Raw genomic sequence first — 17730 nt, forward strand, 5'->3', positions numbered from 1 at the left:
CGACGCGGGGCTCGAACTCACGGACCGTGAGACCATGACCTGAGCCGAAGTCAGACGCTTAACCGACTGAGCCACCCAGGCGCCCCAAAGCTAATTTTTTTTTTAAAGGGCGGGGTGGGGTGGGGGTGGAAGGTAGAGATTGGAATCAGATTCGCCTCGTGTTGACTGTGTGGTCCTGGGCAAGTGTCTTACCCTCTCTGGGCTCCCTGCCTCCCTCCCTCCCAGCTCTGGATCATGGTCACCAACCTGATCTTAATGATTCCCTTCAATTGTACATTTTCCCATTTCAGCCCTTTGGGGCTTGAGGCAGGGCTGGGAGCAAGGGAGCCAAACATCATTTGAGCTGCCTTGGAACTGGTGATGGTGTGAGAAGGCCCCTCCTGTGGGCTCCTCCACTATTCGCCAGCCATTGGGAAATAACAGGCTGGCGGTGCAGCCGTTCTGGGCGAAGCCCGTTTCCGGTGATGTTCAAGGTTGCCTGGTACCCGGGAGAGGTCAAGAGGCCACCAAAGCAGGGAAGGGTCTTGACGGGGCCTGGAGCCGCCCTCAGCGGCACCCTTCCGGCACCCTTCCTGGGTCAGATCTGGGACTGTCCCCCTTCCCAAGGGCAGAGGACAGCAAGAAGGGCCTCTGACAGCGATTGGAGATGGAGGTGGAGGACGAGGACTTGGCACACCGCCAGGGTCGTCCCCATTAAAGCAGGTCAAGCCTAACAGCCTGGGATCCAGAAAGCCCACGGAGGCAAGAGTGAGGGGTGGGGGATCCAGTCTCTACCGTTTGCTTACTGAGAGTGGCGTCCAGGAGGGGCTCACCGCCACCCCTAGGAACACACTCTCACACCTAGAGAGGCCGGCTCAGCCCAGACCACAGTGATTGGCTCGGGGAGGGGCATGGGACGCGAGCTGGGCCAATGAGAGTCAGCCCTGAGACCCGCTGGGCCTATCAGAGGAAAGATGCTCTGTTTCCTCTAGACCTTGGCAAATGTAAGCCTGGCCCTGGCCCACCTTGCTGCCCCAAGGGGCCTGAAGAGCACCGACCAGGGAGGTGCAAATCAGAGCTTCGAGGAGATACCACCTCACACCCGCTAGGATGGCCATAATCACAAGCCTGAAAGCGAGTGTTGGCAAGGAAGTGGATAAACTGGAACCCTCGCGAATGGCGGGCGGGGCTCGTCAAGTGGCGCGGCCACTGTGGAAAATAGTGTGGCAGCTCCTCAGAAAATTAAGCATCGCGTTGTAGAACCCAGGAAATCTCACGCTCAGGCATGAGACTCAAGAGAACTGAAAACAGGTATCCAAACAAAACTTTGCACAGACACGTTCCGGGCATTTGTTATTCGCAATTGCAAAAAAAAAAAAAAAAAAAAAAAAAAATCCAACAAACCCAGACGTCCGTCAGCTGGAGAATGGATAAACAAAACGCGGTCTATGCGGACGATCAAATGCTATTTAGGCATAAAAAGGAATGAGGCTCTGATACGTGCGGCAACACGGATGAACCTTGAGGACGCGCCCAGTGAGAGAAGCCAGACACAAAAGGACACATGTTGTATGATTCTGTTTATAGGAAATGTCTAGAACAGGCAAATCCATAGGGACAGAAAACAGATTAGCGGTTGCCAGGGCCTGGGAGAGGGGTATGGGGGGAGGGGTGCCTGCTAATGGGTACCAGGTTTCCTTTTGGGAGGAAATGAAAATGTTCTGAAATAGATAGAAGGGATTATCGCATGGCATCGTAGAAGTACTAAAACCCAATAATTGTACACTTTAGAATGTCGAAATGATACATTTTACGTCATGTGTATTTTACCACAATTCTTTTTTTTTTTTTTTTTTTTTTTTAAGGAAGAAGGCAGCTGACCGAGAGATCCTGGAGGCTTCATTTGGGGCTCTAGATCCAGCCATGCCTGAAGGCAGCCGTGCCGTTGAGGTAAGGCAGCAAGAAATGGGCTGTCTCTCTGCCTAAAACTTGGCGTTTCAGAAAGTCGGCTGTGTTTGTTCTTGCCCATGTCCCCATCATGAGGAGAAGAGCCTCACCGAAGGTGCTGGGGGCCTCAGGAAGGGCCAAACCCCACTCCCTGGCCCTCTGCTGTCCCATCTATAAGAGGAGAGGGGGCAAGGTCCCGCCATGCCAGCAACAACAGGTCCCAGTATGGACTCACTATGGTGATGTTTCGTTGCCCATCACAGGCCTGTGAGCAAGATGTTGTGAGCTCAGCGAAGGGAAGAAATGGAGGAGGCCCACGTTCCTGCCTTCCATGCGGTGCCACTTTTGGAAGCAGACTGCTGGGGCCTCAGGAGGAGGGTGGCTGGGGCCCCAAGAGGCAGCCCAGCTGGGTGCTGATGAGCTCGCACCTAGCATCTGATAGCTGTGGGTTCAAGTCTTGGCTCCGGCCCTCTGTGATCCTGGTCCTGCGGTTTCTCTTCTGGGCCTCAGTTTCCCCTCTCCAAAACAGACTGGCTGTTCTGGGTATCAGGTGCAGCATCTGCTGGGTGCATAGCTGCTGTCTCAGGGGATCTCATTAATACATGGATGTGCCTGGTGGAATCCGAGCTGGGCTAGGACTGCTGGCATGGGCAGAGGCGGGTGCTGGGTGGGGGAGGGAGGGGGGACAGCTTGCCAGTTTACTGCCACCCGGAGGGGGATGCAGCCAGGGTACAGGGTACAGCCTCCCCTCCACGCCGTGTTGCTGTTGGCTTCCAAAAGGATATGGATGTAGAAGTCACTCCTTGACTCTTTTTCCACTTGTTGCCCAGCACTCAGCGTTCCGGCGCGCCTGGCCGGAGGCTGGCACTGTTTCTGGGCACCTGGACAGCCTCACTTGGCCCTGAGACAAGCGCTCACTGAGTGGCGGCTGGCGGGCTCCAGGCGTCGGCAGTGGCGTGGCCCTTCTCTCCTGTGGCTGCTCCAGAGCTGGGGAAGAAAGGGCCCCGGAGCTCCCATGGCCTCCCGGGGCATCCTTGGACAGCCGACAGGTGAGGGTATGGCCAAGAGGGAGGTTCTGTTAGGGTCAACTCGGAGACTCCATCCTGTGGCACCTCAGATGTGGGATGCCCCAGTGCCATGTCTCAGCCTCCCTGGGGTCCTGTGGCTTCCTACGGCTCTGTGTTTTCATTGAATGGTAGCCACATCACCCTAGGTCTGTGGCTCCGCACCATCATAGCCCCGTGGCTCGAGGGTCCCCACGATCCTACGGCTTTAGCAGACTGTGGTCCCACGGCCCCATCAACCCATGCTGTTATGACTTTGTCCCTCCTTAGTTCTGTGTTTCCTTGTTCTGTGGTCTCATGACTCTTGGATTATTTGCAACTTCATGGCTCTGGGAAAAGGTGAGTTATTCAACCCAGTGGGAAATAGACTCAGGAAGCCTCAAGGGGTGGGTGTTCCAGTGACCCCCCCCCCCCACTTAGCACCATGTGGACCAACAGCAACACTGACATCACCCCTTTTCCAGAGGGCTCCATGTGCTTGTCACCGTTCTACAACTCCCGCTCAGAGTATGCTGACGGTTGCTATGGTCTGGCCGTTCCTGGAGGGTTTTTATTAAACCTCAGTCTCCCTCTGTGGCGCAGGAATATGGACACACAGAGAGCCTGGTCTGGCCTAAAGGAGTGACCTTTAAGTCAGGGTAAGTAGGGGTCAGCCAGGTAAAGAGCCAGGTAAAGGAAGAGTGCTCCAGGCAGAAGGCACAGCCTATGCAAAGGTCCTGAGGTGGGGAAAAGCCTAAAAGTAAGAGGCACAGAGAGGCAGCCAGTGAGGCTGGGCTGAAGGCTAACTGTTCACCTCCCCTTTGTCTCATGTAAGGCAAAGGGGGCAGAGAATGGACAAAAAGCTCCTACTGTGTGCTTCAATTTCATTCTCTCATTGACTCATAGTGATCTCTGAATGGGGTGGCCACATAGCCAGAGAGGTTCCCAGGGGTCCAGCCCGCCAGCCACCCACCGACCCATCCAACTATTCACCCACCCACCCACCTATCCACTCACTCCTCCATGCATCTGCCCACCCATCTGTCTGGCAATCCATCCATCCACCCAGTCATTCCATCCATCCACCCATCCATCCATCTATCCATCCTTCATTCATCCACCTATTCACCCATGGACTGCAAACATGGCTCATGGCTCTGTCCCTGCGCAGGGACACCACACCCCTTCCTGTGCTCCAGCCCTCCTCCCCCTCCACTGCTCCCTCACCCCTCTGTTCCAGCCACACCTGCCTCCTCCGTGAACCTCCAGTGCATCAGGCTCGTCCCACCTCTGGGCTTTTGCCTCTGCTGTGCCCTCTGCTGGGTGCTCCTCATCAGCCGGAACCCATTCATCTGCCCCGGCCTTGGCACCAACATCCCCCCACGGTGGCTTCCCTGACCCCTAGGCTCCGTTTCCTCTGGCCCGGCCGGCTCCTACTTCTGTGTGGCAAGCGCTCCGGGCCACTGTATGCACTTGTCCACCCTCAAGGCTGCCCACCTCGGGGCTGAGAATCGGAGAGCACCTCCTCCCTGTTGGCTACGAGGCAAAGGGTCTGTATGGTGGATGAAATTATTTGCTTTCACCCCACTGATCGATAATCATTTATTTGGCCCCCATTGTGTGCCAGTCTTCCCACACTGGGGCTGGGGCTCCTCCCCTCCCAGTAGCCTCCCTCCCCCACTGGCCCATGCCCTGGTCTGGGCCTCTGCCTGCCAGGCAGCCGGTGAGTAAACACACCCCGCCCTCGGCCTCCTGCCCCATCCATCACTGACCCGAACAAGGGCCTCCTGTTAATGAGCTGGGGTGGGGGCCAGAGAGGGGCAGGAGGACGGAGAATGAAGAATCGGGATCAGGCCTCTGGTTCCTGTGCTCCCTGCTGCCCACCCACCCATTGTCCCCAGACAGCTGCAGAAACCTGGGTGGGGGACCCTCTCCCTACAGCCTCCACGGGGAGGGGAGCGTGTGACTTCCTTCTCTGAGCATCCAGTGCCCAAATCGAGGCGACAGGACAAACCTGCCTCTCTGAGCCTCCATTTGCCCATCTGTAGAGGGGGGGCATTAATGACTGCCACCGTGGAAAAGTCTTCACTTTTTATGGAGTAACTTACTCACTTCTGGTGATGACCCTAAGATGTGGGGGGCTCTTGTCCCCCCCATCTCATCTGGGTTTTTACTGCTCCTGTTAAGGTGTAAAACTTTAGGTATTTAGGTATTTAGGTATCCTGTTAAGGTGCAAAACTTTAGGTATTTCCATTCTCCACTTCATTAAACAGAGAGAGAGAGAGAAAGAACAAAACTTGCGTAGCCACACAGGCTGTCTCTCTCCCCGTAACACAGACACAGGTTTGTTTTACTATTACCTACAAAACTCTCATTAAATGTCAGAGGAAAGGAGAGAAGGGCGGGGTGGTCATTTGCCCCTTCCACAGCGATCTCTGGAAACTTATGAAAATAATGCCTGTATAATTTCATTCTCTAAAATCAATACCCATTGAATGCCGCCATTGGTAAATTCCAGCAGGTTCTTAGTAACGCTCTTTCTCCCTTGTAGCAACTCTTCAGTACGCTGGCTGACCTTGACACTTAAAAATTTACATTATAATAAGCGTTTGAACATGGCTCTTCTCCCTCTCCGCCCCCCCCCGCCGCCTCCCCCCAAAAAAAGAAAAGGAAAAAGAAGAAACTGAGGCACAGGCAAGTTAAGCAACCTGCCTCAGGCCTCACAGCAGAGCTGGGGTATGAAACTCATGGTCCCCACGCCAGAGAACAGGACCTTCATCACTGTGCCCTGCTGCCCCCTATGGTGATGAGTTCCTGCCTCCCGGGGCTGGGAAAGGGGGAGCAGAAAGGGGAACCCCACAAAAGTGGTATGGCCAGGTTTTTGAACGTTTGGCACCTGCTCAATAAAATTGTAGCCACTATATTTATTGTTTATCTCCTTTCTCTATCGTCACCTTCCTGGGAACCTGGGATGGTATGGGGACAGGGTTGGGGCAGATGGAAAGTGGGAGTGTAGGCAGGGCTTCTTGAAGTTCACAGTGTAAGTCACGGTGGGTGTGCCCGAATCCAGTGCCTGGATGTCCCCCTGGCGCCCATTCCCGCGCCCCCAACTCCTTGGTCCTTCTGGAGAGATGGGTCCAGTGGGGCCGTCCGAGGCAGGCTGGGTCAGGCTCCTCAGTTATGGATGTAGCAGTGGCCAAATGGCTTCCCTCACTGCCCTGATGAATTCCCCAGACCCTGAGCCTGTGGCCGGGCCCGCCCAGGGCAGGGCAGCTGCCTTCCCGACATACTTTCCCTCTGGATTCACGAGGAGAGGCGGCTGGGTGAGCTGGGGGCGCCCGCATGTCTCCTGGCCCGGCAAACCCCTGCCAGGAAGGGCCCCGGGGCCCCATCACACAGGCACCAGCCCCTCTACCCCAGCCTGGCCAGGCTCCCGGAACCACTGGGTCTGGTGTGATGGGAAGGGGAGCTGGCTGGGGCGCCAGCCAAAGAAAGGCTCGGGCCAGGAGGTCCTGGGCAGCAGAATCTTCACAGCTAATGAGGGGCCTGGGCCAGCATTTCTCGTCTGGATTCTGTGGCCAAGGGCAATGAGGGGGGTGTGAAGGCCTTAGGGGTCCCGCCTTCCCCAGTTCTAATTCCTGCTGTGTGACCTCGAGCTGTCTCGTCTCTTTTCTACGGAAAATGTGAATAAGGACAATTTGAGGTATAAGTGACAGTGTATAAGTTCCACATTGTATAGCTAATACCACAGCCAGACGTCAGGCACACGGTAGCTCATTCAATTCTCTCAACAACGACCGCTCCCGTTTTATAAGCGAGGCACAGAGGGATCACACAACTTGCCCGAAGTCACACAGCAAGGCTGTGCCCAGCCGACGTTTGAACCTAGACCATGTGTCCCCCAAGTCTGTCCTAAAGTACAGTGGTGGCAGTTATAACTATTATTAATAGTAACGATGTTCCACTAATGATAAGGAATAAGAACATGATATGCTAATCCTAGTAGGTAACTTCACAGCTCGCCAGCCCCTTCTCTCTCTGAACCGGGAGATCCCCAGGCTGTGAGAAACAGAACAAAACACAGACAATCCCGGGGCGCCCGGGTGGCTCAGTCGGTTACGCGTCCAACTTCGGCTCAGGTCATGATCTCACGGTTCGTGAGTTCGAGCCCCACATCGGGCTCTGTGCTGACAGCTCGGAGCCTGGAGCCTGTTTCAGATTCTGTGTCTCCCTCTCACTCTGCTCCTCCCCAGCTTGGACTCTCTCTCTCTCTCTAAAAAATAAACACTGAACACACACACACACACACACACACACAATCCCAGTTCCCAGAGTCAGGGCATCCCAACCTTCTCTGCCAAGAATAATCTGCCAGGGGTCCCAGATGGCTGTCATACAGACAGCCGCCAGCCCCTGAGCCCTGCCCAGGAAGAGCAGGGAGGGCTTCACGGAAGAGGGGGCATCAGAGCCCAGACTTGAAGGATGGAAGAAGGAGCCCAAGTGTCTTTTTTTTTTTTTAATGTTTATTTATTTCTTTTTGAGAGTGAGAGAGACAGAGAGAGACCGAGCATGAGTGGGTGAGGGGCAGAGAGAGGAGACACAGAATCCAAAGCAGGCTCCGGGCTCCGAGCTGTCAGCCCAGTGTCAGGTTCAAACCCGTGAACTGTGACAGCATGACCTGAGCCGAAAGTCTGCCGCTCAACCGACTGAGCCGCCCAGGCGCCCCCGAAGGATGGAAGAAGGTATTTGGGGTCAGGGGGAGCAGTAGGTGCAAAGACTGGGAAGGACACGTAGAGAAAGTTATTCTGTAATGTGAGGCCGTGTGTGGTGTGCATGAGAGAAGGAGCCACTGCCGGACGGGGGATCTCAGGGTTGGTGAGATCCAGGAGGTAGAAGCACGAACCCAGACTGCTCGTCCCTGGGCCCCTGTTGTTTGATCTGCAGGCTGGGACATCCTCAGGACCTCTGCCTGTGTAGTTCCCCCTGCCCGGAATGCCCTTCCCCGCATTTCCCCGTGGCCTGGCCATGAACAAGGCCACGTGTGTCCAAGTCTCAGCCCCGTGCCCAGCCTGTGGCTTCCATGTGCTCTTGTCTCAGCTGCATGAGGCGCACGCAAGCCCACAGGCCCCGCCGGAGTTTGTGGTTTTCCCAAGAATTCCAGTGCCGGCCGGGAGCGGCCCCCAGGTGTGCTGGACGCCAAGGAAAACAGGAGGTGAGCTCATGGCCCGGCCGCAGGCAGCAGGCAAGGTGGGCACTGTCAGGGCACAGGCTTCACTAGAAATGCCCAGGTTGGGGCTGACTGTTCCCACCCAGCCTCCCCACCAGGCCCGCTCCTCCTCCCTCACCCTCTGTGGCTCCCTATTGCCCTTGAAGACAGCCTGAGCTCCACACCACTGGCACTGCATCCTCCTGAGCCCCCACATCTCTCCACCCTGAGATCATTCCTTGTAACAGACCAGACTCCTCTCTGTCTCGGAATCTCCACATATTCTGTTCTACCTGGAATGCCTACCACCATTTTTTTTTTTTTTTTTTTTTTTTTTTTTTTTTTTTTTTTTTTGCCTGGCCATGTTCTCCTCACCTTCCTGGTCCCAGTTTAGCATTCCCTCCTCCTCGGAGAAGCCTACCCAGATTCCCCCCACACCGGGCTGGGTCCAGCACCTTGTTGGGGCTCCCACTGCTCTCTGTGTATCCCCATCACAGCTCTGGCCCCTTTGGGTGATTATGCAAGCGGCCTCCCCACCAACCTGGGCTCCCCTAGGGGAAGGGGCCCCCTCTGGCTTGTTCGTCCTGTGTCAAGAGTCCAGCGCAGGACGTGACACACGGTAGGTGTTCAGTGTGTGTTTGTGGCGTAAACAGATGTGTCTGAAACTCCCCCCTCCCCAAGCCACACGTGCTTCACTATGTCAGAACTGTCTTCACTTCGCTCTGCTGATCCGAGTCCTTCTTTTCCTTTAGGTTTCCCTTCCACCTCCTCCGGGAAGCCCTTGGTGACTTCTCTGGAACCTCCCAGGAGAACAGACCGGGCTATGACCCTGCTCTGATTTGACCCTTGCCCCTTGCGGTGGCCTTGGGCTAGCCACTTCCCCTCTCTGGGCCTCAGTGTTCTGATCCATACGACCGAGGCTTTGAGCACTTGGAAAGCGGGTGGAGAGGGTTAACTCCAGAAAGTCGAAGTGTTTTGTAGCTCAGGAGCGAGGCTGAGCTGGGAGGGACGATTTTCCTGATTAGAAGTAATTTTTATTTTTATTACAGGCTGTTCCCACAGTAGCTGGAGCGGAGCTCGGAAGGTATGGCGAAGTCTCCGCAAACAGAAGTCCTGGCCACCCCCCTCAGACCTCCTCCAGCTGGAGCCCTTTAATTTGCGCACTCCTCTGCTGGGGATGGAAACAGGCACAGAGAGATGTCATTTGCCTCATTTTGAAGCAAGTGAAGAGGGAGTGGAGGGCCAGTCGGCCTGACTGAAAGCAGAGTCGGGGGTGGGGGTCCTAACTTTTAGCGTCTCTTGACCGGTTCCCCAGGTGTGAGCTGAGGGGAGCCGCCCTGCGGATTGCTTCGTACTCAGTTAGGTCCCAATCTTGGCATACAGCAGGCACTCAATAGAGAAGTGAGAGAGAGGGCTGGAGGGTGGTCCCACTTGACTCCCTGCCCTATCGACCCCTACCCCGGGGCTCCCCGTGACTCAGTTTCCCCGCCGTGTCCGGGTTCAGCAACACCGGGCGGGGCCTCGAACGCAGAGGCCAGCGCCATCTGTTTACCTTGCGGCTGGACGCTGGGCAGGGCCGCGGGTGGGCCGTCCCCGGAGCCGGCTGAGCCGCCGGGATAAATACGCCCCGCGGGCCTCGTGGGCAGCAGAGAGCGAGCTGCAGTCCAGCTCCCCGCCGCCGCCATGGTTCCTGCCGCCGCCTGCGTTCTCCTGCTCACCCTGGCAGCCCTCCGTGCGTCGGGCCAGGGCCAGATACAGATAGGTAAGCCGCCCCGTCCCCCACGCGTGGCCTCGACCCCCAACCGTACCGGAGGACCCGTGAGGCCTGGGGCCGCGGCTTCTTGGGGGCTCAGGGACTGCTCATCGGGGCATGCAGGTCGGAGAAACCAGGCAGCAGGGCGGACGCTCAAGAAATGAGGGAGTCCAGGGCCCTGCCGCGGTAAGGACTGGTGTGGCGGGGGTCCCCAAACCCCGACGCCCCACCAGCGCCCCCTGTCGGCGCAGGTGCAGATCTGGGCCCGCAGATGCTTCGCGAACTTCAGGAAACCAACGCGGCTCTGCAGGATGTGCGGGAGCTGTTGCGGCAGCAGGTGCGGACCGGGGTGGGGTGGGGGGACGGGGAGTGCGGAGGAGGGGAGTGAGGCCTGGAAGAGGAGGAGAGGCAGGGGGATGGGAGAAGGAGGTGCCGGTGGAGACGGAGAGGATCGTGGGTACCAAGATCCAGGGAGGAAGTTGTAGAAAAGAGGGAGAAGGGAGTCCCAGGGGTAGAAGGTTCCGCGGGAGATGACAGGGGTCTGTGGAGGGGGGGAGTCCCAAGGAAGGAAGAGAGGTGCTGGGAGGATAGGGAGTCCGAGGGGGTGGAGGGAGGGTCCGAGGGGAGTGGGTGGGTCTGTGGGAAGGGAGTCTGGGGGAGGGGAGAGGAGACTCAAGGGAGGAAAAGAGGGATGGGGCCTCGCTGACTACACCCCGTCTCCCCCTGCACCGCAGGTCAAGGAGATCACGTTTCTGAAAAACACAGTGATGGAGTGTGACGCGTGCGGTGAGCACAGCTGGGGCGGCAGAGGCGCGGCAGGCGGGGAGATCGAGAAGAGTTGGGGAGACAAAGACGGAGACAGCGAAGGAAAGACCGGGAGGAAAAGGGACAGGAAGAGACGGAGGCTGCCAGATGGAGAGACTGGATGAGGGATGGAGAGAGACGAACAAGGAGGGGGAGACAGAGACTATGGGAAGGGAGAGGGGGACACACGAAAAGAAGCAGAGGCCGTGCGAGAGATGGAGGGAGATGCAGAGACGCTCTGGGAGAAGCAGAAAACTGACGCGCGCGGAGATGCAGAGACTGGAAAAGCCTAGCGGGCCTGGAGCGGGGTCCGGGGCGGGGTCGCAGAAAGCCCGGGATCTCGCCACGCCCCCAGGGGCGGCCCTCCAGAAGGGGCGTGCTCCTGATAGACTCCGCCCCCGGGGCTGGGCCCTGACCAGCCCCACTTCACCACCCGCAGGGATGCAGCCAGCGCGCACCCCAGGTCTGAGCGTGCGGCCCCTCTCCCAGTGCGCGCCCGGCTTCTGCTACCCAGGCGTGGTTTGCACTCAGACGGCAAGCGGCGCGCGCTGTGGACCTTGCCCCGCGGGCTTCACTGGCAATGGCTCGCACTGTGTCGACGTCAACGAGGTGCGCCCGTCCCCCACCCCACCGACGACCCCCCTATAACACCGGTCCCTACAACTACCGACCTCCCCAACGATTTCTTCTTCGGCTGAAAGTGTTCACCCGGAGGCCCTCTTCACCTCCGGGGGCGCCCGTGCGGACGACCCCCTTGACGCCGGGGGGGGGGGGCACTCATCCAGACCACTTCCCTTACCACCAGTGACGCCGGTCCCGCCAACCCCCTCCGTAGCCAGTGACGGCCGCCCCGACCACTCTCCTACAGCCGAGAGTGGTCCGCCCCAAAGGCCCCCCTCACCTTCGGGGCTCAGAAGCCCCAACGACCCTCCCACCACCGCGAGGAGCCCGCTCGGACGACCCTCCTACGGCCGGGCACGCACGCCTCGACGGCCACTTCCCCCCTCTGCTGGGGACTCCCGCCCTCACAATTCCTTCCCCCGCCCTTGAGCACCCAGCCCATAGGCTCCCAGGAACAGCCCCTCTCTCCGCCAGGTCGCTCCCCTGCCCCCATCAAGGCGAAGTCGCGTCTGACCCCTGGAATAATGGCCTTTGCCCCACAAGCCCCCTCCCCCCTCCAAGTGCTGGCTAATGGCCCTTGAATTTCCTAAGTTCAACCCCCCAAAATCTTGAGGCGCCGCTCTCGACGGGGCTCTCCTCCTGCGTCCTCTGACCCTCCGTGGCCTTTCCTCCCCCAGTGCAACGCGCATCCCTGCTTCCCGCGCGTCCGCTGCGTCAACACTAGCCCCGGCTTCCGCTGCGAGGCTTGCCCGCCCGGGTTCAGCGGCCCCGCCCACGAGGGCGTGGGGCTGGCCTTCGCCAAAGCCAACAAGCAGGTGAGGGCCGTGGAGGGGTGGGCTTCATCAGGGAAATGGTCCGCTAGCCTTGCGGCTATTTTCCTGCCCGGCTTCAGTGGGAAGGGGTGGAGCCCGGGGCCCGGGGGCCCGGGGGATGGATGGAGGAAGGGTCCTCATCAAGATGGTGGAGGTTGGGGGAGAAATGTAGGTAGGGGAGAGGTAGGATGCAGAGGAGACGTGAACCGGGTGGGAGGTATGAGGGGTTTCTGCGCGGGGGCGGTGACCTCTGCGCTCCCTGCCATCCAGGTTTGCACGGACATTAACGAGTGTGAGACCGGACAGCATAACTGCGTCCCCAACTCCGTGTGCGTCAATACCCGGGTAAGGCACGGTAGGAGCGGGGAAGGATCGAGACACTGGGGGAGGGTGAGAAGTGGCAGGCAGCCCGAGCTCACTGCCCGCGCGGCCCGGGCCCAGGGCTCCTTCCAGTGCGGCCCTTGCCAGCCCGGCTTCGTGGGCGACCAGGCATCTGGCTGCCATCGGCGCTCACAGCGCTTCTGCCCCGACGGCACGCCCAGCCCGTGCCACGAGAAGGCCGACTGCATCCTGGAACGCGATGGCTCGAGGTCGTGCGTGGTGAGTGCGGGCGAGCAGAAACGACCTTGGCATGGGGTACGAGGGGGTGGGGTGGGTGGCGAACACGCTGGGGCACCTACTCACCACCCCACCCGCAGTGCGCCGTTGGCTGGGCCGGCAACGGCCTCGTCTGCGGCCGAGACACGGATTTGGACGGCTTCCCCGACGAGAAGCTGCGCTGCCCGGAACGCCAGTGCCGCAAGGTGGGCGGGGTCTGAAGGGCCAGAACAGCGCGGTGGTGGGCGGGGCTCCCTAGCCACGCTCCTCACGCCGGCTGTGCCCTCCTCCCAGGACAACTGCGTGACGGTGCCCAACTCAGGGCAAGAGGACGTGGATCGCGACGGCATCGGAGACGCCTGCGACCCGGATGCCGACGGGGACGGGGTCCTCAACGAGCAGGTGGGGCCAAACGTCGGGGCCTAGGTTAGGCAAGGTGGGGCTGTGGCTTGGGTGAGGGAAGTGGCCTCAGAGGATGTGGACTGGGGGGGGGGGGCGGGGGGCGGGGTCCAGGAAGGATGACCGCTGCTCTGCGGAGGAGGCGGGGCCTCGGGGCTGGTCTGGTCTGGGCAGTGACATTTGCCCCTCCAGGCCTGACCGGCCCCCCCTCCCCCCGGTAATTGGCCCTGTCCCCCAGGACAACTGTAAACTGGTGCGGAACCCAGACCAGCGCAATGCGGACGGCGATAAGTGGGGTGATGCGTGCGACAACTGCCGGTCCCAGAAGAACGATGACCAAAAGGACACAGATCAGGACGGCAAAGGCGACGCCTGCGACGACGACATCGACGGCGACCGTGAGAGCAGCAGAAGGGAGGGGGGGAGGGAAGGGCAAGCACCGAGGGGCGCGGCTTGCCTGAGGGCGGAGCTCGGCTAGTTTTTGAAGCTGCTGCGGGTGAGCTCGGTCCAGGGCTTCAGGGACCACGGACTGTGCTCCTGCGGGCAGAAAAATAAGGCTGGGACACGACGCGAAGGGGAAGCGGCAGGAACATTTGGAGGAGGGGAGGGCGGCCCTGTGTCAGATGCTGCAAGGAGTTAAGTAGTTGAACAGAGACGTGAGCCTGCAGTTTAGGGCCAGGGAGGTGCCAGTTTTATACCTGGGGCAGACACTCAGCATGGTGCATTCCCAGTGCCAGCGGAGGGTCCAGCTGAGCTTCCTCTGTGAGTGAGAGCCAGTCCCTTCGCCCGCCGTCCATCAAGTCTCTGAGGCTTGGGACAATGCCCTACTTGATTTAACTTTGTAGCTCTGGGAGCCCCGAGAGGCGCACGACTGTGTCCCAGGCTAGCCCCAGGTTTGCTGCTGCCTTGCGGAAGTTAGCCTGGTCCCGCTCCCAACCTGGGATCCTGTGCTGTCCCCCTGCTTCTCGCAGGGATCCGAAATACGGTGGACAACTGCCCAAGGGTGCCGAACTCAGACCAGAAGGACAGCGATGGTGATGGTGTAGGGGATGCCTGTGACAACTGCCCCCAGAAGAGCAACGCAGACCAGGTGAGCGCCGGAGGCACCCCAGCTGGGTCAGATCCCTGAGGTGAGCTCCAGACTAGTTAAGGAGACTGAAGCGCCGTCTAAGCATGGTTCCTTGGGGTCAGGAGGACCTTGGTTCTGGAACTCGGGGTCGGTGGGAGGCTTCTGAATTCCTCTGCCTTGATTTCGGACTCCTGCATCCACCTTCCCTAGAGTGATGTGGACCACGACTTTGTGGGAGACGCTTGCGACAGCGACCAAGACCAGTAAGGAGGCCATCTGGGGTGGGGGTGGGGACTGAGGGTGGGCGACCCCGACGCAGCCCTCTGGGAAATCTCACTGTCTCTCTGTCCCACCCACCAATTCTAGGGATGGGGATGGGCACCAGGACTCACGGGACAACTGCCCTACAGTACCAAATAGTGCCCAGCAGGATTCAGATCACGATGGCCAGGGTGACGCCTGCGATGAGGATGATGACAACGACGGGGTTCCTGACAGTCGGGACAACTGCCGCCTGGTGCCCAACCCAAATCAGGAAGATGTAGACCGTAAGGGCAGGGGGCAGGGCCTGTGGTGGGTTAGAGGCTGTTGTGGAGACCTTGGCACGTATGGGAGGGGCTGGGACGTGGTATGGGCGGGACCTATAGCAGATGTGGGCGTGACTAGGGCCTGGGCGGGGCTGGCGCTGACTCCACCACGGGGGTCTCTCAGGGGACGGAGTGGGCGACGTGTGCCAGGGCGACTTCGATGCGGACAAAGTGGTGGACAAGATCGATGTGTGTCCGGAGAACGCCGAGGTCACTCTCACTGACTTCCGGGCCTTCCAGACGGTCGTGCTGGACCCCGAAGGCGACGCTCAGATAGATCCTAACTGGGTGGTGCTCAACCAGGTGGGGACAGGGCCCCGTGGAAGGTGGTGGGATTGGGTCCTAAGCTGGGCGCGGGGGAACCGAGGACCCATGCGGCCGACCTGAGGCCCTTCTTCCTTTGACCCCATCAGGGTATGGAGATCGTGCAGACGATGAACAGCGACCCTGGTCTGGCTGTGGGTGAGACACGGAGAGGGGTCCAGGCCGTACAGCTAGCCGAATAGGGGGCGGGGCCAGGGGCGGGTCTGAAGTTAGGAAAGGCGGAGCCAGGTTGAGTCTGGGCTCTGGGGTCCAACAGTTCTGGACTCTGAAGGAGCGTGACCCAAGGCATGTCACAGGCCCAGGGATGTGGTCATGGCTGGACTCGGCCGGTAGGGATGGGGCGGGTATATGGGTGGGGATCTGGGCCTAGGGGCAAGTTGGACTCCAGAGGGGCGGGGGCGGGGGGAGGCAGGGCCCCAATGGGGAGAGCCCCACTGCTCCCTTCTCTTCCCCAGGTTACACGGCCTTCAATGGCGTGGACTTTGAAGGCACGTTCCACGTGAACACGGTCACGGATGACGACTACGCAGGCTTCATCTTTGGCTACCAGGACAGCTCCAGCTTTTATGTGGTTATGTGGAAGCAGATGGAACAGACATACTGGCAGGCGAATCCTTTCCGTGCAGTGGCTGAACCCGGCATTCAGCTCAAGGTGTCCGCGGCCCTGCCTGACCTCCCTCAGTCCCTGAGCTCTCTAGGAGGCCCCAAATCCTCCCAAGGTCTCCCAAAGCCTTTACAGCCCCCTAGCATCATCCTGTGGACCTTAGAGTCCTTTCAGCACCCCCCTGGATTCCTACAGGCCCTCAAACACTCCCCTAGGGCCCCCAAACTTCCTTTGGGCCCCGAAACCTCTCGGAGCCCTAAACTTCCCCTCAGGGTCCAAATCCTCCTGCAGAACCCCTAGACCCCAGTAAGTCACTGAAACCCTCCAGCAAATTCCCCAAATCCTGTAGAGCCCAGTTTATCCCATGGACACCCAAAACTTTCTATGGGTCACTAAGTCATCTCGCAGACCCCTCCAAATCCTGTCAGACTCCAAACCTGTCCACGGACTCCCAAATCCTCACGTGAGCTCCCAGACCATCCCTGCCCCCCCCCCAATACCCAACCTGCAAATCTCCACGTGGCCCCCAAGAAGGCTTCCTTGCAGGTATCCCATCCAGGCACCCGAGAGCCTCCCACCACTGCCAAAACCCGTCCCACCAGGCAGGGTTCTGCAGGGCTCCGATAGGCTGTGCAGTCTCTGACTCTGTTCCCCTGTCCCTGGGCATGGCAGGCTGTGAAGTCCTCCACAGGCCCCGGGGAGCAGCTGCGGAATGCACTCTGGCACACGGGGGACACAGCGTCGCAGGTGCGGCTGCTGTGGAAGGACCCCCGCAACGTGGGTTGGAAGGACAAGACGTCCTACCGCTGGTTCCTGCAGCACCGGCCTCAAGTGGGCTACATCAGGTGGGGACCTCGCCCCTTGCCAGTGGACCAGAAGTCCCTTGCTCTGTCCTGGCTCCTGGAGGTTCAGGGGACCTCGGTACCCTTACCTGTAAAATGGGAATGATACGGGCAGGTAGAATTAACTGTGTTTGGCTCTGGGACATGACACTTCTCCTAGGATGCAGGACACAGCAGGTCCTCAGACGGTGGGGTCCTACTGTGTTTCTCAGTCCCCACTGCACTGCCAGGAAGTCCATCCTGTCACGCAGGGAAGCTGAGGCTCAGGTCAGAAGCCCCACCTGCCCTGAGAGTGGCCCAGGCAGGGGGGGGACACACGGCCTCCACTCCCAGAGAGGAGGGGACTCGTCTTCCAGGGCAGATGCCAAGGCCTCAGAGGGGAGGGCCTAGCCCAGGGCCCCACCTCGCTGTCCCATCCTCCCCCCAGAGTGCGGTTCTACGAGGGCCCTGAGCTGGTGGCTGACAGCAACGTGGTCCTGGACACGACCATGAGGGGTGGCCGCCTGGGGGTCTTTTGCTTCTCCCAAGAGAACATCATCTGGGCCAATCTGCGTTACCGCTGCAATGGTGAGGGGAGAGCCCTGCTTGGGGGGCGGGGATGGGAGTCCATCCTGCCCAACCTCACCCCCTCTCACTCACTGGCCCTTTCTCCACAGACACCATCCCTGAGGACTACGAGACTCAGAGGCTGCTGCAGGCCTAGGGACGGGCGTGGGGACCCACTGCTGGAGGAAGGTCACCCCCAGGGCTGCCCTCAGCACGCCAAGCAGGGAGCTCAGTGCCCGGCTCCGAGGGGTGGCTGGACTGGGGGAGGGAAGGCTGAGGGGCTCAGAGAGGACGAAATAAAGTGTGTGTGGTGGAGTGGCTGGCTGTGGTCTCTGCTTCAGGGAGATCGTGGGGTGGGGCCAGGAAAGGCTGGGCCAGAGACCCCAGACCTGCTAATGACTACCCGTCCCCTTGCCCCGAGTGGCTGGGGACCAGCGGCCTGACTCGGAGTGTCCAACACTGACTGGGGAGGCCCCGGGCCTGCCACTGCATCCTACCCACTTGAGGTCACAGGGCTGGATCCCCACCACCGAGTGCCTGCCCCCAGGATCCTGGGGTCCTTCCCCTTCCAGGCAATAGGCCCAACTAGCTGGCTAG

At 59.6% G+C, this 17730-nt stretch overlaps 1 protein-coding gene across 1 annotated transcript; it reads left to right on the top strand.

Moving 5' to 3' along the window:
* Positions 1-9257: 9257 nt before the first annotated feature.
* Positions 9258-17448, top strand: COMP (cartilage oligomeric matrix protein). The gene is made up of 19 exons (XM_058727369.1): positions 9258-9937; positions 10180-10265; positions 10663-10714; positions 11172-11341; positions 12031-12168; positions 12436-12510; positions 12607-12765; positions 12864-12968; positions 13057-13164; positions 13400-13559; positions 14133-14251; positions 14441-14493; positions 14597-14778; positions 14942-15120; positions 15231-15279; positions 15597-15793; positions 16418-16590; positions 17015-17154; positions 17244-17448. Exons 1-19 carry the CDS (start codon positions 9859-9861, stop codon positions 17288-17290), a joined length of 2271 nt encoding a protein of 756 aa, XP_058583352.1. The 5' UTR covers positions 9258-9858; the 3' UTR covers positions 17291-17448.
* The last annotated feature ends 282 nt before the right edge of the window (positions 17449-17730 follow it).

The sequence above is a fragment of the Neofelis nebulosa genome, chromosome 4 (assembly GCF_028018385.1).
Source record: "Neofelis nebulosa isolate mNeoNeb1 chromosome 4, mNeoNeb1.pri, whole genome shotgun sequence".
Taxonomy (NCBI): domain Eukaryota; kingdom Metazoa; phylum Chordata; class Mammalia; order Carnivora; family Felidae; genus Neofelis; species Neofelis nebulosa.